The sequence below is a fragment of the Oncorhynchus nerka genome, linkage group LG9b (genome assembly GCF_034236695.1).
Source record: "Oncorhynchus nerka isolate Pitt River linkage group LG9b, Oner_Uvic_2.0, whole genome shotgun sequence".
NCBI classification, from domain to species: Eukaryota; Metazoa; Chordata; class Actinopteri; order Salmoniformes; family Salmonidae; genus Oncorhynchus; species Oncorhynchus nerka.
The window spans coordinates 2272677-2300553 of record NC_088424.1 but is presented as its reverse complement, the minus strand read 5'-3'; the positions used below and the strand labels follow the sequence as shown (position 1 = coordinate 2300553).

The 27877-nt window shown below is 41.6% G+C and overlaps 1 protein-coding gene across 4 annotated transcripts; it reads right to left on the bottom strand.

Moving 5' to 3' along the window:
• Positions 1-488: 488 nt before the first annotated feature.
• On the bottom strand, positions 489-27877 carry LOC115114098 (amyloid beta A4 precursor protein-binding family B member 1-interacting protein-like). Of its 4 annotated transcripts, XM_065013264.1 has the most exons (15): positions 27740-27875; positions 25216-25275; positions 22173-22320; positions 21466-21553; positions 19521-19619; positions 18834-19078; positions 17791-17868; positions 17373-17532; positions 15871-15992; positions 15427-15501; positions 15121-15264; positions 12546-12656; positions 4239-4337; positions 2779-2899; positions 489-1030 (listed from the first exon to the last, which is right to left on the bottom strand). In XM_065013264.1, the coding sequence occupies exons 3-15, from the start codon at positions 22194-22196 to the stop codon at positions 942-944; spliced, it is 1455 nt and encodes a 484-aa protein (XP_064869336.1). In that variant the 5' UTR covers positions 22197-22320; positions 25216-25275; positions 27740-27875; the 3' UTR covers positions 489-941. The 4 variants fall into 4 exon arrangements, with proteins under 4 accessions (XP_064869336.1, XP_064869334.1, XP_029497934.2 ...); XM_065013262.1 differs by lacking the exon at positions 22173-22320; XM_065013263.1 differs by lacking the exons at positions 489-1030; positions 22173-22320 and adding an exon at positions 1563-1650 and having other exon boundaries at positions 27740-27877.

Sequence of the window (27877 nt, the reverse complement as noted above, 5' to 3'; positions counted from 1 at the left end):
CGCTATTGGATGCGTGAGCACACGCTCTCCACATGGGTGCGCCAGCAAAGCCCACTGTCAATGTGGACCCCCAGGTACTTTTATGAGTTTACCTGCCTAATGTTCTGTCCGTGTACCACCATGGGGATGTAGTCTCCAATGGACTTAGAGTCAAGGATCATCTCCTCAGTTTTTTTCACATTCAGTTGTCGGTGATGTTCGTCACACCATCTGACGAATCCTTCAATCGCCGCCCTGTAGCCGTTGGTGTCAGAGCCTTTGTTTAAGAGTCCGAGGACAGCGGTTTTGTCTGAGAACTGAACTACGTAGTTATTGCAGTGCTTGCAGAGCAGATGCAAAGGTTTGTGTACAACGTGAAGAGGATAGGCGACCTTGAGGTGACCTTGAGGATAAGGTGCCTCTTCTTGAACTGCACTGTCGGTTAAGGGCTTGTAAGTAAGCATTTCACGGTAAGGTCTACACTTGTTGTATTCAGCGCATGTGACAAATAAAGTTTGATTTGATTTATGGAAGCACTGTTGGCAGCCATTACAGATGTGAATCATTTTGAATAAGATTAGTATTGTGGTGGCAGAATCATGTTATGGGTATGCTTGTTGCTGGAAGGGGCTGGGGAGTTTGTTAGGATCAAAATAAATATAAAAAGAGCAAAGGACAGGTAAAAAGTTAGAGGAAAACCCACCATAGTCTTCTGAATAGCTAACCCTGCGATAGTTATATATTTTTGCGGAACAATTGCACAAATTCTAATGCTAAAGATACACCAGAATGGCTTTCTAAGAGGTGTTGAGTGTTCCTAAATAGTCTAGTAGTCTCAGTTCTGACCTAAATCTGATCTAAATCTAAATCTAAAATATTATTGTCCATCTGCCTGTCTTTAGGTAGGTTGAGAATGTCCTATGGTAGTCATGGTTGTGCATTGAGGGGGTGGAGCTCCTTCCCTAGACCCCAGAGCCCCAACCAGGAGGGGGTGGGGGAATAAAGTCTGGGGGAGGTTCAGGGAGGTCCTCCTGAGGGGTGTGTCCATTTGCTGAGGGAAAGAAAACAATATTATTTAGATTATGTTTTGGGGTTGACCATATTATATTCCATTTGTGTGTGGTTTTTGCTTAACTATTTCTGGGTACCAGAAATCCTCAAAAGGATAGTAAAAACAAGGAAAATTCAGACAGGAGGAAAATGGCTATTTTAGGTTTAGGGATTAGAATTAGGGTTAGGATTAAGGTTAGGGGTTATGGTAAATCCCCATAAGGATGTGCGTACAGTTGATGTCGGAAGTCATTAAAACTGATTTTTCAACCACTTCACAAATTTCTTGTTAACAAACTAGTTTTTAGCAAGTCAGTTAGGACATCCAGTGGGTCAGAAGTTTAGATACACTAAATTTACTGTGCCTTTAAACAGCTTGGAGAATTGCAGAAAAGTATGTCATGGCTTTAGAAGCTTCTGATAGGCTAATTAACACCATTTGAGTCAATTGAAGGTGTACCTGTGGATGTATTTCAAGGCCTACCTTCAAACTCAGTGCCTCTTTGCTTGACATCATGGGAAAAAGAAATCAGCCAAGACCTCAGGAAAAAATTGTAGACCTCCACAAGTCTGGTTCATCCTTGGGAGCAATTTCCAAACGCCTGAAGGTACCATGTTCATCTGTACAAACAATAGTACAGATGAATAGCAGGTATATACACCATGGGACCACACAGCTGTCATACTGCTCAAGAAGGAGACGTGTTCTGTCTCATAGAGATGAACGTACTTTGGTGCGAAAAGTGCTAACCAATCCCAGAACAACAGCAAAGGACCTTGTGAAGATGCTGGAGGAAATGGGTACAAAAGTATCTAAAACGAGTCCTAAATCGACAACCTGAAAGGCCGCTCATCAAGGAAGAAGCCACTGCTCCAAAACCGCCATAAAAAAGTCAGACTACAGTTTGCAACTGCACATGGTTACAAAGATCATACTTTTTGGAGAAATGTCCTCTGGTCAAAATGACCATCGTTATGTTTGGAGGAAAAAGGGGGAGGTTTGCAAGCTGAAGAACACCATCCCAACCGGGAAGCATGGGGGGTGGCAGCATCATGTTGTGGGGATGCTTTGCTGCAGGAGATGCTGGTGCACTTCACAAAATAGATGGAATCATGAGGGAAGAAAATGATGCGGATATATTGAACAACATCTGAAGCAACATCAGTCAGGAAGTTAAAGCTTGGTTGCAAAATGGGTCTTCCAAATGGACAATGACTCCAAGCATACTGCCAAAGTTGTGGCCAAATGGCTTAATGACAACAAAGTCAAGGTATTGGAGTGGCCATCATAAAGCCCTGACCTCAATCCCATACAAAATTTGTGGGAAGAACTGAAAAAGTGTGTGTGAGCAAGGAGGCCTACAAACCTGACTCAGTTACACCAGCACTGTCAGGAGGAATGGGCCAAAATTCACCCAACTTATGTGGGAAGATTGTGGAAGGCCACCCAAAACGTTTGACCCAAGTTAAACAATTGAAAGGCAATGCTACCTAATACCAATTGAGTGTATGTTAACTTCTGACCCACTGGGAATGCGATGAAAGAAGTAAAAGCTGAAGTAAATATTTCTCTCTACTATTATACTGAAATTTCACATTCTTAAAATAAAGTGGTGATCCTAACTAACCTCAGACAGAGAATTTTTACTAGGATTAAATGTCAGGAATTGTGAAAAATTGAGTTTAAATGTATTTGGCTAAGGTGTACGTAAATGTCCGACTTCAACTGTATGTGTGTAATTGTGTCACCTCTGTGCACAGTAGGTGTGGAAGGGCTGGGGGCAGGCAGACTAGTCAGGTGCAGAGTGGAGCTGATGGTTGATGCTCTCCTCACTGCCATCTGGTAGTTCTTGTACAGGGTGGCCCCATACTAAACAAAGATAGATACAATAGGTACACACAACATACAGTGCAGTGGAAAAGTATTTGCCACCTTTTGAATTTTCTCTACTTTTGCATATTTTTGATACTGAATGTTATCATATATTCAACCAAAACCTAATATTAGATAAATGGAACCTGAGAAACCTACATGCCAAGTAAAGACCAAATGTTGTGTTCCCTACAGATTGTAGAGAAGAGCACAAGCTCTGAACTCTCTTTACTGATGTCATTGTCCCCATGGGGAAATTTGGTTGTAGTACACGTTTAAAGTAGTGTTTAAATGCAGTAGAAAACAAGTTGACAATACAACATTCATTACAGTTACATACCAATAAAAATAATCTAGCCTGCTGGCCTTACTGGGTTGATAGGAACATTAGCCTGAGCTGTTTAGGAGGGATATCACACCTGGCACAAACTATTGTCCAGTTCTGTTCAGACCTTAATTCTACCTCTGCTACAGATCCAGACCCAACCCCCATACCAGAACACCGGAAGAGGCGCGGAGGAGGGATCAAAGATCTAACCTTCATCTGGAGTGAGCAGACCACTGGGAAGTACCACCATTGGGTCTAGGGCTCGCTTGTGTGTCTGCTTGCTTCTCAGGTTGTCCTCCTCCCCTCTACAGACCCAGATCCTGACCGAGTTCCCGGTTCCTGCCCACCCCCCCAGTTTTCAACCTCAGCACGACTTCCAGTCCCGGCCCCAACACCAGCACCAACCCAATTTTCTCCCGGTCCCAGCAACAAAACACGCAAAAACTCTGGACACAGCACCGACTAACCTCAACTGCCACCTCCATCCAGCAACTGCCAGCCCAGATCCCACCCCTTCCCCAACACAAAGAAGCAGACACATTGTGGACTGACTGACCAACGGACTGATTCTCTCCATTTTTTTAAATGAATGATTATTGAATTTTAACTTGTGACATTTTACCTGTAAAGAAATTTATAAAAAATGTAATACAAAAATTACCCAGTCCTACCTACCTACAGATTGTGGAAATCTGCTCTTTTAGCAAGTCAAATATAATAAAACAAAAAAACAACAGTAAATACTTCAGTATACTACAAAAATACTACATTAATTACTATAGTATTATACTACCGTTTTCTTTTAAATTAGTATTTATGCTATAGTTTACCGTAAATACTACAGTATATAGTATTTATACCATAGTATACTATAGTATTTTTTCATGTGGGATCTGTTAGGACCATGCTGGAAAGAATCATGTGAAAGGATTATAACTAATAACTGAGCCAGCACAGTACAGCTCAGGTTGGCAAGATAGTGGGAAAAGACTATTAATAAAACCTGACCTTGGCTACTCTGATGGAGTTGACCCAGAGGGAGAGAGTGTGCTCATCATCACAACACAGGAATCTGATGTATTGGGACTCCTTCTGGATCTGAGGATGCTGAAGGGAAAAGAACAGAACAAATGGTATTGATGTTAATCTCTGCTCTTAGAGCAACATCTCCTGTGCATGCATTGTCTGTCACAAAATACTGTATTGATGCTTGACTCACTTCTCCGTCTTTGTTCAAGTGGTCCAGTATTTTTGTTGTTGTAGTTCATCAAAGAGACAACAGGGGGCAGCCAATGCTCACTTGAGTCAAGCCATTAGAGGAGCACTATTTGTATTGCACTACCAAGTTTCATGTTTGATTAGTCGTACGTACAGGATACACATGGTATACACTGCCCAACGAAATGTTTACATCCATGTGGGTTGCACTACCATGTTCTCAAACCCTCTCGCATTAAGAACCTTTCTCATTCATGTTAAGAATGCCTGAACATTCTCATAAACATAATAAATGGTGAGTAAAAAATAAAGGCCCTAATTTGAACCATAACTATTTTTTAAACTAATTTTTGGCTTTACACTTAGAAACAAAGGAGCTATCTAGAACCTAGAAGGGTTCTTTGGCTGTCCCCATAGGAGAACACTTTGAATAATCTTTTCTGGTTTCCGGTAGAACCCTTTAGGCTTCCATGTAGGCCCCTTTCCACAGAGAGTTCTACGTGGAACCAAAAAGGGTTCTTTCTATGGGGACAGCTGAAGAATCCTTTTGGAGTTTAGGGACACTGGTGAATATTTTTTTTCTCCAAAATGGACAGAAATATAATCTGGTCATATGTTGTTGTTACGAACCATACAGTTATAATATACGCTAAATATATGCTAAGTTAACTTCTTTAATGTACCTTTAAAAACAGATCATTGTCAGACATGGTTCTGCAAGTAACTGACATAAATATTAAGCAACCAATATTGAAAAGCCACCAAAGTACCTGTCAAACATGGGAAATCCACACTGTCCATATACTTATGAATTAACATAAATATAAAATATTTCAAAGGTGGTCTCAGGGCAATTCGTATTATTCTGTACATAAATCTGTGGCACTCATTTTAGTTTGATATATTAAGTTACTTTAGGTTACATTATGAATGTAATAGCGGTCGTACAATATCAAACAAATTATAGGACGTACAGTATAGTATCATGTCTCACCCGGCAATACAATTACGTAATTACTTGTTACTTTTATTTATTATCCGTATATTTTTAAACTGCATTGTTGGTTAGGGGCTCGTAAATAAGCATTTCATTTTAAGGTCTACACCTGTTTTATTCGGCACTTGTGACTAATACGATTTGATTTGAGTTGAATAGCATACGGATTGGATAATGTAACTTATCATACATACATCCTGAATCAGCAGGTATAGTATTATACCTCTTTCTCTGAGACCAGGTTGCTTGTTGCACTGTAACAACAGAGGAGAAATACGGGGAGCATTTACCTTGGCGGTTAGAGGAACTAACATTAAGGTTAGGTTAATTTATGGAAAAAGGTTAGGGGAACTAAAACGACAAAGCTTAGGTGAATTTACGTAGCAGGTTCGGCAAAGGAGACTGGTAAGGGGAGGACGGCTCAGAATAATGGTTGGCATGGTGAATGGAATGGTACCAAACACAAGGAAACTGTGTTTTATACTATTCCATTAATTCCGTTCGAGCCATTACTATAAGCCGTCCCCGATTTAAAGTGCCACCAGCCACCACTGGTGAATGGGGTTAAGTTTAGAATAAGACCAAGTGAGGATTTTTTTGTATGGACGTCTATGAGAGAGTGTCATATTTGGTCCACAACATTTATTGCTAATTTGCCACGTGAAGCTTATTTGATCCAATAGAACTTTCGTAATGTTTAGGTTTTTACAAATGGAAAGATAAGTTGACACTTGTGACAACTTTGAGAAAAATATTTTATATCGGAGTTATGTCTGTTGCTCACACACGTATCTGCCCTCTTATTAGCTAGAATGTTCCCACCTGACCTCACCTCCTCACGCCAACCTTTCTCCGTTGTGGACATTCATCTCCTAGCAACCAATTCCATGAGCAGCAGCACTTAAGAAAAAAGGTCCTCCTTAAATTGCAATCTTTGTAAAAACAAATGATTATGTTATTGCGTTGCTGTCTTCTGCCCATCTAGAAGAATTGGAAGATACTTTTCTTTTGTGGAAATAGCTTGGAGCGATTTTGAGAGATTTATCGACTTGGTTCTTGCTGGACTCCCCTGCTGAATCCTCAGGCAACACAAGGAAGGAATCGGATAGGAGGACCATAAACCCAACAAGGACAACAACAAGAATTAGGACATAGATAAGCAAACAAAAGCAACAGAGCGAGAAAGAGAAAGCATCTCTGAGGGATTTCTGGAGGATAGTTCAGGCCTTGATAGTGAAACAAGCATTCAGACGAACAAACAAGCAAAATAGCTCTTTTAAAGGAGGTAGAAACATTCCAAACATTGAGAGAGTATCTTAATTTATGTGTAATGTGTTGTTTCATTGAAAAACACATTCAATATCTTTATTTGTACTATTAATAAAACGTGCATTGTTTTAAAAGTGCATTTATCATTAGGTGCATTTTATAAATAAGCACTTTCATCAGGTAAGCACTTCACAACATTCTAGAGCAAAGTGGATTGTTAAAACAGGTCACCATGTAGATGAATATGGATGCATTCTCTAAGCATTGTTTCAGAGACCTTGCCATCACGTATCCTGAAAATGTTACAAGTGAGTCAGGAAAAAAGACATTCAAAAGAAATTGCTAAGAGAAGAGAATCCCCAGAGACTCTGAGGGCAGACTTCATCCTAAAAGTGAACACGGATGATCCTAATGCCTGCACACAGCTATCCATAAGGCCTTAAAATGTCAGAAAACAGAACAATGAGGTAACTGTACATTGATTCCACCCCCAAATGTAACATTCATATTCATAATAACGGCACTGTGATGGATCAAGGTTCGGAGGCCAGTCTGGATCAATTTGTTTACTACTTCGACCAAATAAAACCTCTTCTTGCTGAACTTAAAACCGCGCCACTGTCACTACCTACAACAGCTTCCCCTCCCTCTGTGCCCCAGTATGTAGTCCCCAGTGTCCCTCTCCCTCCCTCGCCTGCAGCAGACACAGCCCTGAGCATGCCTCTCTCACACGTGACACCTGCATCATATACAGGAGGAGATCAGCCTGGTGCGTCGGCATAGGGGTGAGATCCAGGAGCTGCAGTGTGCAATGAAAAATGTTGAGGAGGACAACCAGGCTCTCAGGATGGAAGTGTGCAGTCTTAGAGAGGAACTGTCCAGCACAGACAACACCAGCCACATGCACAACCTCCAGAAGGAGTTACAGTACATGACCTAAGGCAGGAATTTCTCAGCCACCACCATCCATCTACAAAGAGTCACACAACTACGCAGGACCAGGCCAACAGCTGAATCAGAACCCACCTACCAACCCAACCAACCAATGCACCAACCCAGCTGACCCTCTCCATGCCCATCTCACGGCCTGTAATTACTCCCATCACTCCTGCCATCCTCCATAGACTTGACGAAAAACCCAACATTATATTAATGATGGACTCAAATGGAAAGTTTATATAGAGAATCAACTTTTCCCAAATAAAAAGGTGTCAAAGTTATGGTGCCCCACAACAGAGAGAGCTACTGGGGGAAATACCACAGTGTGCCATCACAGCAGAAAGATTTGTGACCTGTTGCCACCAGAAAAGGGCAACCAGTGAAGAACAAACACCATTGTGTTGCTCTTGTTGTTGTACTTTTTTTTGTATATATACAGCCTTGTACCATTTGCACATCGTTACAACACTGTATATATACATGTACGACATTTGTAATGTCTTTATTCTTTTGGAACTTCTGTGAGTGTAATGTTTTACTGTTCATTTTTATTGTTTATTTCACTTTGTATATGATCTACTTCATTCGCTTTGGCAATGTAAACGTATGTTTCCCATGCCAATAAAGTCCCTTGAATTCATGAGCAGTCATGAGCTCCATAGCTCTCAATTCAACAGAACCGTCCAGAATAGTGATGTTGGACGGGCGGGCCGTTGCAGGCAGCGATCGGTTGAAGAGCATGCATTTAGTTTTACTTGTATTTAAGAGCAATTGGAGGCCACGGAAGGAGAGTTGTATGGCTATGAAGCTTGCCTGGAGGGTTGTTAACACAGTGTCCAAAGAAGGGCCGGAAGTATACAGAATGGTGTCGTCTGCGTAGAGGTGGATCAGAGACTCACCAGCAGCGAGAGCGACATCATTGATGTATACAGAGAAGAGAGTCGTCCCAAGAATTGAACCCTGAGGCACCTCCATAGAGACTGCCAGAGGCCCGGACAACAGGCCCTCTGAATTGACACACTGAACTCTATCAGAGAAGTAGTTGGTGAACCAGGCGAGGCAATCAGTTGAGAAACCAAGGCTATCGAGTCTGCCGATGAGGATGTGGTGATTGACAGAGTCGAAAACGCCTTGGCCAGGTCAATGAATACGGCTGCACAGTATTGTTTCTTATCGATGGCGGTTAAGATATCATTTAGGACCTTGAGCGTGGCTGAGGTGCACCCATGACCAGCTCTGAAACCAGATTGCATAGCGGAGAAGGTGCGGTGGGATTCGAAATGGTCGGTAATCTGTTTGTTGACTTGGCTTTCGAAGACCTTAGAAAGGCAGGGTAGGATAGATATAGGTCTGTAGCAGTTTGGGTCAAGAGTGTCCCCCCTTTGAAGAGGGGGATGACCGCAGCTGCTTTCCAATCTCTGGGAATCTGAGACGACACGAAAGAGAGGTTGAACAGGCTAGTAATAGGGGTTGCAACAATTTCGACAGATAATTTTTTAGAAAGAAAGGGTCCAGATTGTCTAGCCCGGCTGATTTGTAGGGGTCCAGATTTTGCAGCTCTTTCAGAACATCAGCTGACTGGATTTTGGGTGAAGGAGAAATGGGGAAGGCTTGGGTGAGTTGCTGTGGTGGGTGCAGTGCTGTTTACCGGGGTAGGGGTAGCAAGGTGGAAAGAATGGCCAGCCGTAGAAAAATGCTTATTGAAATTCTTAATTATAGTGGATTTATCGGTGGTGACAGAGTTTCCTATCCTCAGTGCAGTGGGAAGCTGGGAGGAGGTGTTCTTATTCTCCATGAACTTTACAGTGTCCTAGAACTTTTTGTGTTGCAGGAAGCAAATTTCTGCTTGAAAAAGCTAGCCTTGGCTTTTCTAACTGCCTGTGTATATTGGTTTCTAACTTCCCTGAAAAGTTGCATTTACATTTACATTTAAGTCATTTAGCAGACGCTCTTATCCAGAGCGACTTACAAATTGGTGCGTTCACCTTATGACATCCAGTGGAACAGCCACATATCATATCACGGGGGCTGTTCGATGCTAATGCAGAACGCCATAGGATGTTTTTTGTTAGTTAAGGGCAGTCAGGTCTGGAGAGAACCAAGGGCTATATCTGTTCCTGGTTCTAAATTTCTTGAATGGGGCATGCTTATTTAAGATGGTGAGGAAGGCATTTAAAAAAATAGCAGCACGAGCTTTGAAGATAAATGGGGGGCAATCAGTTCACATATGGTGTCCAGAGCACAGCTGGGGGCAGAGGGTGGTCTATAGCAGGCGGCAACGGTGAGAGACTTGTTTTTAGAGAGGTGGATTTTTAAAAGAAGAAGTTTGTTGTTTAGGTACAGACCTGGATAGTAGGACAGAACTCTGCAGGCTATCTCTGCAGTAGATTGCAACACCGCCCCCTTTGGCCGTTCTATCTTGTCTGAAAATGTTGTAGTTAGGGATGGAGATTTCAGAGTTTTTGGTGGTCTTCCTAAGCCAGGATTCAGACACGGCTAGGAGATCCGGGTTGGCAGAGTGTGCTAAAGCAGTGAATAAAACTAACTTAGGGAGGAGTTTCTAATGTTAACATGCATGAAACCAAGGCTAGGCTATTACGGTTACAGAAGTCATCAAAAGAGAGCGCCTGGTGAATAGGAGTGGAGCTAGGCACTGCAGGGTCTGGATTCACCTCTACATCACCAGAGGAAGGAACAGAGGAGGAGTAGGATAGGGGTACGGCTAAAAGCTATGAGAATTGGTCGTCTAGGACGTCTGGAACAGAGAGTAAAAGTCTGGGGGCGATAAAATTGTCCTTTGGTCTGATGACTCCAAATGTTTGATTTTTGGTTCCAACCGCAGTGTCTTTGTGAGACGCAGAGTAGGTGAATGGATGATCTCCGCATGTGTGGTTCCCACCGTGAAGCATTGAGGAGGTGGTGTGATGGTGTGGTAGTGCTTTGCTGATGACACTGTCAGTGATTTATTTATAATTCAAGGCACACTTAACCAGCACGGCTACCGCAGCATTCTGCAACAATACGCCATCCCATCTGGTTTGCGCTTAGTGACACTATCATTTGTTTTTCAACAGGACAATGACCCAACACACCTCCAGACTGTGTAAGGGCTATTTGACCAAGTAGGAGAGTGATCGAGTGCTGCATCAGATGACCTGGCCTCCACAATCACCCGACCTCAACCCAATTGAGATGGTTTGGGATGAGTTGGACCGCAGAGTGAAGGAAAAGCAGCCAACAAGTACTCAGCATATGTGGGAAAAGCATTCCAGGTGAAGATGGTAGAAAGAATGCAAAGAATGTGCAAAGCTATCATCAAGGCAAAAGGTGGCTACTGAAGAATCTAAAATATATTTTGATTTGTTTAAATTCTTTGTGATAGGGGGGGAATATTTTCACGACTGGATGAAAAGCGTGCCCAGAGTAAACTGCCTGCTACTCAGGCCCAGAAGCTAGGATATGCATATCATTAATTAGTAGATTTGGATAGAAAACACTTTGAAGTTTCGAAAACTGTTTGAATGATGTCTGTGAGTATAACAGAACTCATATGGCAGGTGAAAACCTGAGAAAAATCCAACCAGGAAGTGGGAAATCTGAGGTCTGTAGTTTTTCAAGTGATTGCCTATCCAAAATCCAGTGTAAATGGGCTCAGATTGCACTGCTAAAGGCTTCCACTACTAAAATGAATTTTTGCGAACTTCATGAACCTACATTTATTTCCTTGCTGGTGTGACCTTACCATGAGAACGACCACTATCATAAACTTCACTAATTTCCTGAAAATGTGAGGTGTAACTGTAGAGAGAACATGGGGGCAGATCTGGGATCACAAACTATGTCAAATTTTTCCAAATATTTTAGCTGGGCTTGATTAAGCTTGCCTGGCACAATGGAACCAATAGAATAATAGCAAAAAGGGAAAATCCTGCTCTTCTGGCACTCCAAGCAGGCTAAAGCAAACACTCAAAGTATTAGAAAGATTTCAAATAGCATTTGAATCCAGTTCTGGAGAGCACATAGGGGCTGAGCGGTAAATTGTAGTTGTTGTAGTAAAGACCAACCATTACACAGTTTAACCAAGTTGCAAGGTTCTAAATACCCGACACCAAACATTATTTTGAAGGGAAACCACAACCCAGCATGTCAGAGCTGCTTTACACTTCAACCAACTAACACCTCACTTCCCCCTGCGTTCGTTCTGTCTGAGCAAGTCCTATTCTGGGTATGGAAAATATTCCTTATTAAAATGCCTCCTCCTTGAAGACTGACATTAGGTTGTTTAAGTTGACCCCTGTCTGTCTCTCTGATTGTCTTGTATTCTCAGTCTCTCTCGTTCCACATAACAGCTGGTTTTGTGTGATCCTTTAGAGATCACCGTGGGAAACATGTGGGTCTGTCTGTGTGTGGTGGTGCATTGCCAATATGTTAAAGTAGTTGCAGTGCACAACTTCCTGTCGAACACATCTAGCCTATATTTAAACATGCAAATATTCAGAATTAAGTTATCAGCTTATTTTCTTCCCTGCTGGCCCTCAAAACTTTGCATTTTTAAATGTTGCAAATGTACAGTATTGAGGTGGAAATAGATTTTTCCCATAACATCTGACTATCAGTCTTCAAATAGTTTTCAACAAATCGATTTGCCAAATGGGCCAAACATGGACACTATTTCACCCAGTTAGTCTAAACCCTGAACCTAGTTTAAACCCCCAAAAGTGCTCCAGGACCATTGCACTGTGAATTTTTTCAGCCTGTCAAAGATGTGTGTGTGTGTGTGTGTTACCCGGTCTGTTACCTCAGCGAGTCGATTGGAGAAGAGCAGAAGACAAATGTCCACTGTGACAAACTGATAACATCTGTTAATATTTCTTCCAAGATGGATGGCCTACCTTGAGGATGAAGCAGAAATCAGATGGTGCTTTGTATTTCTGTTTGTAATCAGTGGTGGTGTAGATATTGACTTTGTCAAGCTGAATGAAGCACGCCAGGTCTCTGGATGTCTGTCAAAGAAGAAAAACATGAGAAAACCTGAATAAGTAGACTTTAGGTTATATCGTCTCTGTCTGATGAAAACATCTTATCTCTAAAAATTTAGACTTTTCAGGAAATTGTGAAAATTACCATATTTTCCCATTATTAACGAACATACAATTATGAAAATCAGAAACTATTTTGAACACCACCCTCTGGAGACCCATATGGTTGTGGGCGGTGCAGTTGCCATACCAGGCGATGATACAGCCCGACAGGATGCTCTCAATTGTGCATCTGTAAATGTTTGTGAGGGTTTAGGTGACAAGATATATTTCTTCAGCCTCCTGAGGTTGAAGAGGCGGTGTTGCGCCTTCTTCACCACACTGTCTGTGTGGGTGGAGCATTTCAGTTTGTCCTTGATGTGTATGCCAATGAACTCGAAGCTTTCCACCTTCTCCACTGCTGTTCCATCGTTGTGGATAGGGGGGTGCTCCCTCTGTTGTTTCCTGAAGTCCATGATCATCTCCTTTGTTTTGATGATGTTGAGTGAGAGGTTGTTTTCCTGACACCACACTCTGAGTGTCCTCACCTCCTCCCTATAGGCTGTCTCGTCATTGTTGGTAATCAAGGCTACTACTGTTGTGTCATCTGCAAAATGTATGATTGAGTTGGAGACTTGCATGGCCATGCAGTCATGGGTGAAGAGGGAGTACAGGAGGGGGCTGAGCACGCACTCTTGTGGGGCCCCAGTGTTGAGGATCAGCGAAGTGGAGATGTTGTTTCCTAACTTCACCACCTGGGGGCGGCCAGTCAGGAAGTCCAGGACCCAATTGCACAGGCCGGGGTTAAGACCAAGGGCTTCTAGCTTAATGATGAGCTTGGAGGGTACTATGGTGTTGAATGCTGAGCTATAGTCAATTAACAGCATTCTTACATAGGTTTTCCTCTTGTCCAGATGAGATAGGGCAGTGTGCAGTGTGATGGTGATTGCATCGTCTGTGGACCTATTGGGACTGTAAGCAAATTGATGTGGGTCTAGGAGGACAGGTAAGGTGGAGGTGATATGATCCTTGACCGGTCTCTCAAAGCATTTCATGATGACAGAAGTGAGTGCTACGGGACGATAGTCATTTAGTTCAGTTACCTTTGGCTTCTTGGGTGCAGGAACAATGGTGGCCATCTTGAAGCATGTGGGGACAGCAGACTGGAATAGGGAGATATTGAATATGTCCGTAAACACACCAGCCAGCTGGTCTGCACATGCCCTGAGGACGCAGCTAGGGATCCTGTCTGGGCCGGCAACCTTGCGAGGGTTAGCACGTTTAAATGTCTTACTCACGTAGGCCACGAAGGAGGAGTGAATACAGTCCTTGGTATAGCGGGTCGCGTCGGTGGCATTGTGTTATCCTCAAAGTGGGCAAAGAAGGTGTTTAGTTTGTCTGGAAGCAAGACGTCGGTGTCCGTGACGTGGCTGGTTTTCCTTTTGTAGTCCGTGGTTGTGTGTAGACCATGCCACATATGTCTCGTGTCTGAGCCGTTGAATTGCGACTCCACTTTGTCTCCACACTGAAATTTGTCTTGTTTGATTGCCTTGCTGAGGGAATAACTACACTGTTTGTACCATAAATGCCTGATTGGTGGAGCGCTGCAGAGTTACTTTGCTCCATTCATCTCTGCCTCGATCCTGACTAGTCTCGGAAAAACATCCCCACATCATGATGCTGCCACCACAATGCTTCACCATAGGGATGGTGCCAGGTTTCCTCTAGACGTGACGCTTTGCATTCAGGCCAAACAGTTCAATCTTGGTTTCATCAGACCAGAGAATCTTGTTTCTCATGGTCTAAAAGTCCTTTAAGTGCCTTTTGGCAAACTCCAAGTGGGCTGTCATGTGCCTTTTTACTGAGGAGTGGCTTCCATCTGGCCACTCTACAATAAATGCCTGATTGGTGGAGTGGTTTAGAGATGGTTGTCCTTCTGGAAGGTTCTCCCATCTCCACATAGGAACTCTGGAGCTCTGTCAGAGTGACCATTGGGTTCTTGGTCACATCTTGGTCACATCCCCAGGAAGCACCTAAGCTCAATTTTGAGTCTCATAGCCAAGGGTCTGAATACCTATGTAAATAAGGTATTTCTGTTTTTTATTTTTAATATATTTGTAGAAGTTTTTGCCATTTTGGGGTATTGTGTGTAGATTGATGAGGATTTAAAAAAAATATGTAATCAATAAGGTTGTAATGTAACAAAATTTGGAAAGAGTCAAGGGGTCTGAATACAATACGTTTTTATATTAGTTCCTGCCTACACAATATACTTTATGTGCAAGACTATGTATTGACAAGATGTTTACTCAACTTGCTGTGACGAAGGACATGCAGCCGAAATGCATCTGGGTTCATAATCTTTGTTTCCATTGAACATGCCATACAAATAAATGCATTTTAATAAATTATATTTAGAGTGCCTTGGTACTCCTTTCACTTCCTGTACCTTTGTCTTTCCTTTAGGCACATAATATATCCCAGATGCCCTGAGCAGGAAGTAGCGAGGTTTCCACGATTTCTTCCCGTCCTCTCTCAGATACAGCAGCCCCTCCAGGTCTGGGACGATGAGAGAAGGCCCATCAAAGTTTTCCTGGACTCAGAAATAAAAAATAAGGTTTGTGGAAGTGTTTGAGGGTTTAGATAAGCCTGATTTTCTCAAGAGGAAGGAGAACACCAACAAAATATTGGTATAGTAAATGTGTGTACTGTATAGGCTATAGAGAAGACTACAGGTGTGTTTGTGATAACTCACCTTTAGCAGAAGTTCCTTATGCCTTTCTTTTATCTCATTAATACATTTTTGGTCTTTCTTCCATAGGTAGAATATCTTGAAGTTGACGTGAAAAAAAAGCGAAAAGACAATGTCAGCACAAGGATATAAATAATGGAACTAAAACAAAGAGCTTGGTTGCTAGTTTGTCTCTACTTAAACCACTTTTTTGTTTGGTAAAACGTTGGCAGAAGTAGAGACAGATCATTGGCTTAAATTAGAAAGCACAGTTAACTGCACTATTTTGTGTGAACTCTGGGTCATGTTCACATGGGCACGAAATGGAAAACGTTTTAAAGAGCTTGCAACAGAAAACAACAAATATTTTATTGGGGGGGTAGAAGTCCAGGTAACTTCTCCCTGTTTCAGTCTATTTTCTTCCGTTTGGTGCTTAATGTTTGGTGCCCAGTTCTCTACTGTACTCACCTGGGGGTCCTTGAAGAAGAGATATTTGTTGGGTCTCAGAAGGAAAATGATTTGGTTTTTACTGTCTCGTGTCCATGCAGAAAGAGGCTCCACTAGATATTCATGGTCTTCAAACCCCCTTTCTGCATTGAGAACAAAAGAGGAGCCTCATTTCTTTATGAAAATTATATACATCAATCATACAATGTCATATCTTAAATCATTCCTAAAGTACACTCAATTACCAAAAGTATGTGGACACCTGGTCATTCGTCCACACCGATATCGACAAACCATTTCTGTATGGGCCTCCCTTTTTTTCACAGGGGTATTGCTATGCTGAAACAGGAAAGGGTTTTCCACAAACGATTGCCACAAAGTTGGAAGCACAAATCAAATCAACCTTTTTACATCAGCAGATGTTACAAAGTGCTTATACAGAAACCTAGACTAAAACCACAAACAGCAATGAATGCAGATGTAGAAGCACAGTGGTTAGGAAAAACTCCCTAGAAAGGCAGGAACCTAGGAAGAAAACTAGAGAGGAACCAGTCTCTGAGGGGTGGCCAGTCCTCTTCGCCTAGAATTTAATTACATGCTGTCATTAAGATTTCCCTTCACTGGATCTAAGGGGCCTAGCCCGAACCATAAAAACACCCCCAGACCATTATTCCTCATCCACCAAACTTTACAGTTGCCACTACGCATTTGGACAAGTAGCGTTCTCCTGGCATCCGCCAAACCCAAATTCGTCCGTCAGACTGCCAGATGGTGAAGTGTGATTCATCATTCCAGAAAACGTGTTTCCACTGCTCCAGAGTCCAGTGGTGGCAAGCTTTATACCACTCCAGCCGACGCTTGGTATTGCGCATGGTGATCTTAGGCTTGTGTGTGGCTGCCCGGCCATGGAAACCCATTTCATGAAGCTGCTGACGAATAGTTATTGTGCTGACGTTGCTTCCAGAGGCAGTTTGGAACTCGGTAGTGAGTGTTGCAACTGAGGACAGATGATTTTTACGCGCTACGCACTTCAGCACTCGGCAGTCCCATTTTGTGAGACGTTGTTGCGCCTAGATATTTTCACTTCATGATAACATCACCTCTAGCAGGACAGATATTTGACAAACTGACTTGTTGGAAAGGCGGCATCCTATGACGGTGCCACGTTGAAAGTCACTGAGCTCTTCAGTAAGACCATTCTACTGCCAATGATTGTCTATGGAGATTGCATGGCTATGTACTCGATTTATACAACTGTCAACAACGGGTGTGGCTGAAATAGCTGAAACCATTCATTTGAAGGGGTGTCCACATACTCTTGTATATATAGTGTACCTTGACTGCACTTAATTGAGCTTGCTTGGTGCAATGGAACCAATGGAAGAGCCCAAAAAGTGCAAACGTGACCCAACTGGCACTTCAGCCGGGCTTCAGCCAGACAGAAGCGCCCAGCTTCAGCCGGGCTTCAGCCGGACAGAAAACAAATACCACCTGAACCAAGGTCTGTTGTGTATGATTCTCACCCGTCTGCAGCTCGGGGTTGGTCTCACACAGGCTCCAGTCCATGCTGAAGTCACAGTGGGTCTTCTCAAACAGATTATCCAGCACATCCCTGACCGTCTGTCTCTCGTCCACCATCAGTGTCTTGGAGCTGCCATCACTCATCATCACCTTCACTACCAACTACCAGGGGTACATACAAATAGCCATTGAAATATAAGTACTTATTGAGTACACTCAATATGACTGCTGGCCCACCCATCACAGAATGTTGACTTAAATGGGGATTGCCATTCTAGTAATAAACAATGATAAATAGAAACATTTGCATATATTTGCATTTTTATCCAACTCAAAGTTCTTTGCATGATATAGGGGTAGCTCAAATCCTCACAATGTGAAGCTGTTATAGCCGGGTTTAGTGAAATTAACCCACTATACCTTCTTAACTTTGGCTTCTTTTAGCTTCTCCAGAGCCAGCTTGATTTTGTCAGTTTTGACTTGTGCTTCGGCCTCTCCCTGGAAAAATTTTAGTATACTGTTTGATTAAAAGAGCAGGAATGTGAAAAAGTGCCACACCCACATGAAAAAATACTAGTTTACTATAGAAAACTACAGTACTTACAGTAGAATTCTATAGTAAACTGTAGTATACTGTAGAATACCATACTACTACACACTGTAGTATCCCTCGATCATGTGAAGTACTTACCATAGAATGCTATAGTATACTGTAAAATACTATAGTAAATACTACAGTAATGTCAGCAAAAACACTAGCAAAAACACTACTGTATCTTATTTGCATATACTCCGCTCATTCGCAATTCGTGCCACCCATAACTGAGAAACCTACATGCAGAGTGTAGAACATACATTGTGTTCCGTACAGTTTATAGAAAAGAGCAGAGGCTCTGAACTATCCGTTCATAGAACTATCCTTTCAGACCACAGTCATACCTAGCTATAGGTTATGGAGAATTTGCTCTTTTAGCATTTCTCCAGTATGTTTCCTGAAGGAGAAAGCCTCCACTCCTATGTCAAAGATAATAAAACAAATACACCATAGTAAATACTACACTGATGTCCGCAATAACACTACAATAAATATACAGTTTAATACAATCTGCAAAAACCCTACATTCATTACTTTAGTATATACTACTATTTTACAGTATTTTAATACATCTTAGTAAGTATTCACTTTTGTAGTGTTTTTGTACAAAAAAATCTACAGTGAATACTATAGTCATTATACCATAATATTTTTTATGTGGCAGTTTACTGTATATTGCCAGTAATTAGCTACAAAAACAGAAAGGTAAGATGCCTTGATATGCAAATCAATAGAACTGCAGAACTCAAGGGCCTGATATTGTGCACCCCTGCATTTGAAACAGAAATAGTTATGTAATCTTGGTTGAGACCTGAAGACTTGCATTAGCTGCCCTGGCTAATGCCTAGGGTTACACAGTCATAGTTACCGGTGGAAGTGGTTTGAGGGGTTCAGGAGGTAGAGAGGATGAGGAGGACGCCAGCGATGACATTTGGGACAAGGAGATAGGTGCTCGGACATTTTGTTGTTGGGTGGAATAGCCAGACTTGTGCTGCTGTGTGTGGACATGTCCCGTCTTGGTTGCGTTCAGTTTCTCCTCTGTCTCTGACAAATCTGACCCCAGATCAGCCATCAGAGCGTCCAGGTCATGATCCTCTAGCGCATTTAGAGATTCTGCCAGAGGAAGATGGGAAATGAGGGGTTTATCTTAGACGTGATAACGCAACCACTTCCCTTCTTATGAATACTTTTACCATTCTAACTCATGTACTAGTGAAATGTGCTTAATAAGGTTGCTATTGGCAAGCAGGACTTAAAATATTTGTTATATGCATCAACTCTAATTGTAAACCAGGTAGTTTGGGTCCAGTATTTCAGCCATATGTATACGTAAGGGATACATGCAGACGTTCAGTACATTACACTCTTAGAAAAAAGGGTTCCAAAGGGGTTCTTCGGCAGTCCCCATAGGAGAACCCTTTTGGGTTCCAGTTAGAACCCTCTGTGGAAAGGGTTCTACATGGAACCAAAATGGGTTCTTCAAAGTGTTCTCCTATGGAGACAGCTGAATAACCCTTTTTGGTGCTAGATAGCACCTTTTTTTCTAAGATTGTACCTTGGAAATAATGGACGACGAAGCATGATGAGGCGGAGCTGAGTCCCTTTGTGTAGTTCCTTTTTCCAAGGTAATGTACAGAACGAAGGCGTTCATCCGCTAATACCACAGTTTCCAAAGAAAACAATACTAAAGTACACATTTTTACTGGTAGAAATGAAACATTTTCATTGATATTAAATATTAAACAACAGCAAAGTAGCTGCATTTGCATTTGTTTAAGCTGTTTTCTATTGACATTCATGTGGATATACATCCATAAGGAGCTGATGATGCCAGTTTTTTGCCTGGCATAGCTAGAAATGTGGTTTGAGCCGACATACATTTTTACTGCTCTAATTACGTTTGGAAACAATTTACAATAGCAGTAAGGCACCTCGGGAACTTGTGGTGCATGGCCAATATACCACTGCTATTGGCTGAATGCTGATTGGCTTCCGTCGTGCCTAAGAACAGCCCTTAGCCGTGAAATATTAGCCATGTACCACACTCCCTCTGGCCTTATTGCTTAAATACAGTTGAAATCGGAAGTTTACATACACCTTAGCCAAATACATTTAAACTCAGTTTTTCACAAATCCTGTCATTTAATTCTGGTAAAAATCCCTGTCTTAGGTCAGTTAGGATCACTATATTTTAAGAAAGTGAAATGTCAGAATAATAGTAGAGAGAACGATTTATTTCAGCTTTTATTTCTTTCATCACATTCCCAGTGGGACAGAAGTTTACATACACTCAATTGGTATTAGGCAGCATTGCCTTTAAATTGTTTGACTTGGGTCTAACGTTTCGGGTAGCCTTCCACAAGCTTCCCACAATAAGTTGGGTGAATTTTGGCCCATTCCTCCTGACAGAGCTGGTGTAACTGAGTCAGGTTTGTAGGCCTCCTTGCTCGTACACACTTTTCAGTTCTGCCCACACATTTTCTATGGGATTGAGGTCAGGGCTTTGTGATGGCCACTCCAATACCTTGACTTTGTTGTCCTTAAGCCATTTTGCCACAACTTTGGAAGTATACTTGATGTCATTGTCCATTTGGAAGACCCATTTGCGATCAAGCTTTAACTTCCTGACTGATGTCTTGAGATGTTGCTTCAATATATCCACATAATTTTCCTTCCTCATGATGCCATGTTTTTTGTGAAATGCACCAGTTCCTCCTGCAGCAAAGCACACCCACAACATGATGCTGCCACCCCTGTGCTTCCCGGTTGGGATGGTGTTCTTCGGGCTTGCAAGCCTCCCCCTTTTTCCTCCAATCATAACATTGGTCATTATGGCCAAACAGGTTTATTTTTGTTTCATCAGGCATTTGGAAATTGCTCCCAAGGATGAACCAGACGTGTGGAGGTCCAAAAAAATTGGCTGATTTCTTTTGATTTTCCCATAACGTCAAGCAAAAATGCACTGAGTTTGAAGGTAGCCGTTGAAATACATCCACAGGTACACCTCCAATTGACGTCAATTAACCTATCAGAAGCTTCTAAAGCCATGACATCATTTTCTGGAATTTTCCAAGTTGCACAGTCAACTTAGTGTATGTAAACTTCTGACCCACTGGAATTGTGATACAATGAATTATAAGGGAAATAATCTGTCTGTAAACAATTGTTGGAAAAATGACTTGTGTCATGCACAAAGTAGATGTCTTAACCGACTTGCCAAAACTATAGTTTGTTAACAATACATTTGTGGAGTGGTTGAAAAACTAGTTTTAATGACTACAACCTAATGTATGTAAACTTCTGTCTTCAACTGTATACCACCGGTACGATGCAAAAATACTTGTTTAATGTAATATTTATGTTGGTAACCAGTTTATAATAGCAATAAGGAAACTTTGCGTTTGTGGTATATGGCCAATATACTACACCCCCTTGGGTCTTACTGCGTCAAGATACAATTTCCACTGTTTGCTGATGTACTGTTGCATTATGTTTCGCACCGTTCAAATCTGTGAACCCAATAGAGAAGTTGTTTTCTCTCTGTGAGCTGGATGACATTTCTGAGGGCTCCATTTCATACCCAAGACTCTGTAAAAAAAATGGTTTCAGATTAAATGTTGGCATAGTACAGAACCAGAAAGAAATTGTATGTTTTACATACATAACACTAATACAGATAGAGAACACTACAACAATATTTGCAACATTTTTTACATTAATTCTAAGAAAACCCTCTTCAAGGACCATCTCAGAAGCCACATCTATAAGCTTTGCAGAGCACAGTCAAAATTCAAACCTTATACTTCGAATGCAAAAAACACAACAAAAGAAACGGCACTATGGTGAGGATGTGATATTTAATCTGATATGTCATATTTTCATAAATGTCCCCAGCAGGCAATTCCAGCAAAACATACACAGTGGATTCAGACCTCTTCACTTTTTCCACATTTAGTGACGTTACAGCCTTATTCTAAAATTGATTACAAAACATTTTTCCTCATCACTCTACACACAATACCCAATAATGACAAAGCAAAAACAGCTTGTAATTTGTATGCAAATGTATGGGGGAAAAAAACTAATTGAATATTATATTAACATAAGTTTTCAGACCCTTTTCTCAGTACAGACCCTTTTCTCAGCACCTTTGGCAGCGATTACAGCCTCGAGCCGTCTTGGGTATGATGCTACAAGCTTTGCACACCTGTATTTGGGCAGTTTCTCCCATTCTTTGCAGATCCTCTCAAACTCTGTCAGGTTGGAGTCGCTGCACAGCTATTTTCAGGTCTCTCCAGAAATGTGCTCTTTTAGCATTTCTCCAGTAGGTTTCCTGAAGGAGAAAACCTCCACTCCTATGTCAAAGATAATAAAACAAATACACCATAGTAAATACTACACTGATGTCCTCAATAACACTACAGTAAATATACAGTATAATACAATCTGCAAAAACCCTACATTCATTACTTCACTATTTTACAGTTTTTTAATTACACCTTAGTATAAAAATACTGTAAAACTGTAGTATATACTAAAGTAACGAAAGTATGGTTTTTGCAGATTGTATTATACTGTATATTCACTGTAGTGTTTTTAGGGACTGTAGTACACTACTAAAAATACTAAGTATTCACTGTAGTGTTTTTGTGCAAAAAATCGACAGTGAATACCATAGTCATTATACCATAGTACAGTTTACTGTATATTGGCAGTAATTAGCTACAAAAACAGAAAGGTAAAATGCCTTGATATGCAAATCAATAGAACTGCAGAACTCAAGGGCCTGATATTGTGCACCCCTGCATTTGAAACAGAAATAGTTCTGTAATCTTGGTTGAGATCTGAAGACTTGCATTAGCTCCCCTGGTGTTCGATTGGGTTCAAGTCCAGGCTCTGGCTGGGCCACTCAAGGACATTCAGAGACTTGTCCAGAAGCCACTCCTGCGTTGTCTTGGCTGTGTGCTTAGGGTTGTTGTCCTGTTGGAAGGTGATCCTTCACCCCAGTCTGAGCCCCTGAGAACTCTGGAGCAGGTTTTCATCAAGGATCTCTCTGTACTTTGCTCCATTTATCTTAGCCTCGATCCTGACTAGTCTCCCAGTCCCTGCCGCTGAAAAACATCCCCACAGCATGATGCTGACGTCACAATGCTTCCCCATAGGGATGGTGCCAGGTTTCCTCCAGATGTGAAGCTTGGCATTCAGGCCAAAGCGTTCAATCTCGGTTTCATCAGACCAGAGAATCTTGTTTCTTATGGTCTTAAAGTCCTTTAGGTGCCTTTTGGCGAACTCCAGGCGTGCCGTCATGTGCTTTTTACTGAGGAGTGGCTTCCGTCTGGCCAATCTACCATAAATGCCTGATTAGTGGGGTTCTGCAGAGATGGTTGTCCTTCTGGAAGGTTCGCCCATCACAACAGAGGAACTCTGGAGCTCTGTCAGAGTGACCATCGGGTTCTTGGTCACCTCCCTGACCTAGGCCCTTCTCCCCCGATTGCTCAGTTTGGCCAGGTGGCCAGCTCTAGGAAGTGTCGTGGTGGTTTCAAACGTCTTCCATTTAAGATTGATCGATGCCACTGTGGTCTTGGGGACCTTCAATGCTGCAGAAATGTTTTGGTACCCTTCCCCAGATCTGTGCCTCGACACAATCCTGTCTCTGAGCTCTACGGACAATTCCTTTGACCTCATGGCTTGGTTTTTGCTCTGACATGCACTGTCAACTATGGGACCTTATATAGACAGATGTGTGCCTTTCCGAATCATGTCCAGTCAATTGAATTTACCAGAGGTTGACTTAATGGAAACAGGATGCACCTGAGCTCAATTTTGAGTCTCACAACAAAGGGTTTGAATACTTATGTAAATAAGGTATTTCTGTTCTTTTTTATATACATTTGGGAAAACATTTTTAAACCTTTTCTCACTTTGACATTATGGGGTATTGTGTGTAGATTGATGATCAATTTTAGAATAAGTCTGTAACGTAACAAATGTGGTAAAAGTCAAGGGGTCTGAAGACTTTCCGAATGCACTCTATCGTAAACAGTCTATAGAACTGGGTGACCTACATATGATCTCCCCTGGCACATAACTGAACCCTGATTAATATAGAGAGAAACATATGGATTGATTCTGAGGTCTGTTGATCTCCATGCTCCCAGAAAGTAATCCAAATTATGTATCAATCTAATCATGGTCAAATTTGAAATCATTTGATCTCTTAAGTTCAGGATGAATGATTATTCTAATCAAATGGTTATCTTCCTAATTTGCATAAGACTGTAGACAGTGACACAATATTTGTGGCTCTCCAAAAGGATGGCTGCCCATATGAGGTTGAATTGGAATAAATAACCATTCCGTAGATTTCGATTTAAATGTAATGCCATTTGGTCTAATTACTACTCTTGTTCTTAGAGCTACATTCATTAAAGGGGATGTTCTGTATTTTATGGTTCCTCACCCTGAAATAAGTCTATGGGCCAGGTGAAACTGTAATCAATCGTTCGGTTTTCTTTACATCCACTACAAACTACAGCTAACATTATCTACTGCTAGCAGCTAAAAATCAATGGAAGTGATATGGCAGCATCAAACCAGATATTGAGTTGTTTGATTTGCTCGGTTGCCCCTATCACTTCCATTGATTGTTTGCTAGCAGTGTCTCAAGTTAGCTGTAGTTTTTAGTGGCTGTTTAATGAAAACTCAGCCATCGATTACAGTTTGTCTGGTCCCATAGACTGGGTACAGGGTGAGAAACCATTTTATATAAAGTTGTAAAATACTGAACTTCCCCTTTAAGAGGAGTTTACTGCTGAATACAATGTACCATGCACATAGGTATTAGCCAGGATTCTATTAATGGCATCTAATGTTTCATCTGGCAAGCCACATATGACTGTAGTGTCATGGAGGGACAAAGTGCTTGAGGACACCTTGGTGCCATGACCTTAATATCAGTGGCTTGTGTCCATTACTCAACCCAGATAATGTTTCTCATCATTCATTTGACTTTATTTTATTTATTTGACAGAGATAATGCATAATAATCAACACCCTCTGTAAATGTTCCAGATTTAGCCCAAAGGTTAATTTCCAACTGTAGGCTTTGGGTTACACCTCTACATTGCTGAGTCTCAACAAAAACTACTTTTACACAGCTGACGTATGTCTGGTTTGTCCATTTCTGGTAAAACACTTCTGATGAATCAGGGAAAGTGTAGTTTATAAAAATGGTCCCAGTGAGAACTCACCTGTGTTAGGAGGTCCATCTCTCCCAGCAGGTCAGTGAACATGGAGTCTATATCATCCATCTGTTACAGATAACAAACAGACATATTTTAGACAAACGTCTGCACACTAGAAGGCCATCAATGAGCCCTATATACCTAAACATGACATTGATGTTGACATAAACACTAAGGACCATTATTGTGGCAGACAGAGAATAGCACAACCAATAACACAACCAATGCCACTTAAACTTGTAAAATCATGATTAAAGGGATAGTTCAGCCAAATTATAAATGTCCATATTTCTTTCATAACTTTGAAAGCAGTCTATGGACAAAGAGAGGCAGTAATCCATCCTTGGCTTTTGCCAGCAGCATACCACCCTGCATACCACTGCTGGCTTGCTTCTGAAGCTAAGCAGGGTTGGTCCTGGGCAGTTCCTCGATGGGACACCAGATGCTGCTGGAAGTGGTTTTGGAGGGCCAGTAGGAGGCACTCTTTCCTCTGGTCTAAAAAATATCCCAATTCCCCAGGACACTGCCCTGTGTAGGGTGCCGTCTTTCAGATGGGACGTTAAACGGGTGTCCTGACTCTCTGAGGTCATTAAAGATCCCATGGCACTTATCGTAAGAGTAGGGGTGTTAACCCCAGTGTCCTGGCTAAATTCCTAATCTGGCCCTCAAATCATCACAGTCACCTCATAATCCCCAGTTTACAATTGGCTCATTCATTCCTCTCCCCTGTAACTATTCCCCAGGTCGTTGCTGCAAATGAGAACATGTTCTCAGTCAACTTACCTGGTAAAATAAAGGATAAATAAAAAATCAAATAATACTAGCCAATGCCAACAACTGCTAATTTGAGCTATTTCTAACCAAAAACCAATGTGCTCCAGTTAGCATGTTTTAAATGCCATGCCCATAGTACCACGGGGAGTCTGCAATGTGACAATGTGTTATGTGACCACTATTGTTGCTTCCATGTTGCTTGGACTGTGAGAGACAAACACGTTTTCATTAGAGGCCATCAAAGTAGAGCTGCATTGACACAGAGGGTGACACTGAACAATAAACGATCCCATAAGCAAAGTCTGCTGCTCTTTGAGCGAGGCCTGTTCAGGTTAGCGGATGATTTAGTCAACGTGAAGGGAAAAAAGCACCAGTACGTGTGTAGCAGGCAGCTCTGGCCAAATGGATCATCTCTCCAAGTATGCAGTTTAGATACGAGCACCGTCTCACCAAATTTGAGAGGCCTTCTACAACCACTACTCATTTTTTGGGGTATTTTATTTTTTGCATTGACTCTTTTGCACTGGCTCTATGCACACTCTATTGACTCTACCCACACACACACACACACACACACACACACACACACACACACACACACACACACACACACACACACACACACACACACACACACACACACACACACACACACACACACACACACACACACACACACACACACACACACACACACACACACACACACACACGCTCACACAAACATGCATATTGACACCACTCACTCACTCACTCACTCACACACCACACACACGCACACGCGCACGCACGCTTGCACGCACACACACACACACACACACACACACACACACACACACATACATACATACTGGTACTCCTTGTATATAGCCTCATTATTGTAATTTTATTGTGTTACTATTTTGTTTTTTATTTTATTTAGCAAATATTTTTCTTACTTTTTAACTTTGCATTGTTGGGAATGGGCTCGTAAGTAAGCATTTCACAGTCAATTCTACACCTGTTGTATTCGGTGCATGTGGCCAATAAAATTGTATTTGATTTTTAAAATAGCATAAGGATGCCACATGTGGTCTGTGGGCATGCTACTTCTGCACTGACACAATAAAGTGACTCACTAAAGTTCAGACAGAGAGAGTGACCAATGCCTAATCATCAACAATGACTTAGTGTACATAGAAAGAGATACTGTGGTTCTCGATAGGCTGGCTACATATGTTGAATGTTCTTGTGTTCAAATGGTCCCTCTGTTTTATACTTGTTTTATAACTGTTTTATAATTGTTTTATAACTGTTTTATAATTGAGTAAATAAACAATTGCTGGCTGCTACTGTTCACTTTAAAGGGGCAATCTTATTAATTTAAATGTCCAGAGTGGATGTACCAATTCCAGATTGCCCCTTTAACCAACGATGGCTGTTGAAGTATTTCCTAACTGGCCAATGGGCTGTATTTGTGAGTATTGTACAATACTGTATAACTTTTTTATCACATTGCATCAGAACATGAGAGTAATACAATGCCCAATATGAGAAAGTTGAATGTAACAATCACATAATTGTCTTTGGTAGTACTATGAAGAAGCATTAAAGCTCAAATCTAGACTGTAAGGTAACATAACATACAATGACTCTACAAGTAATGCTAAGCATCTATTCACCGACATATTAAGGAAGCAAAGTCATGTAATAAAAGTCAAAAGACACAAATGTCAAAGATAAACAGCATCCTGTCAAAAATCACCAGAGAGTTTACCTTTTCTAGTTTAATGATCTCCTGGATTACTCTTCGGTAATAGATTAGATATAAGATATTGTATCGTTAAGTACATGTGCACCTTGCACATGTGGGGTTGAATTGGAAATGGTATGACTACTGAGACTGAATGATAGG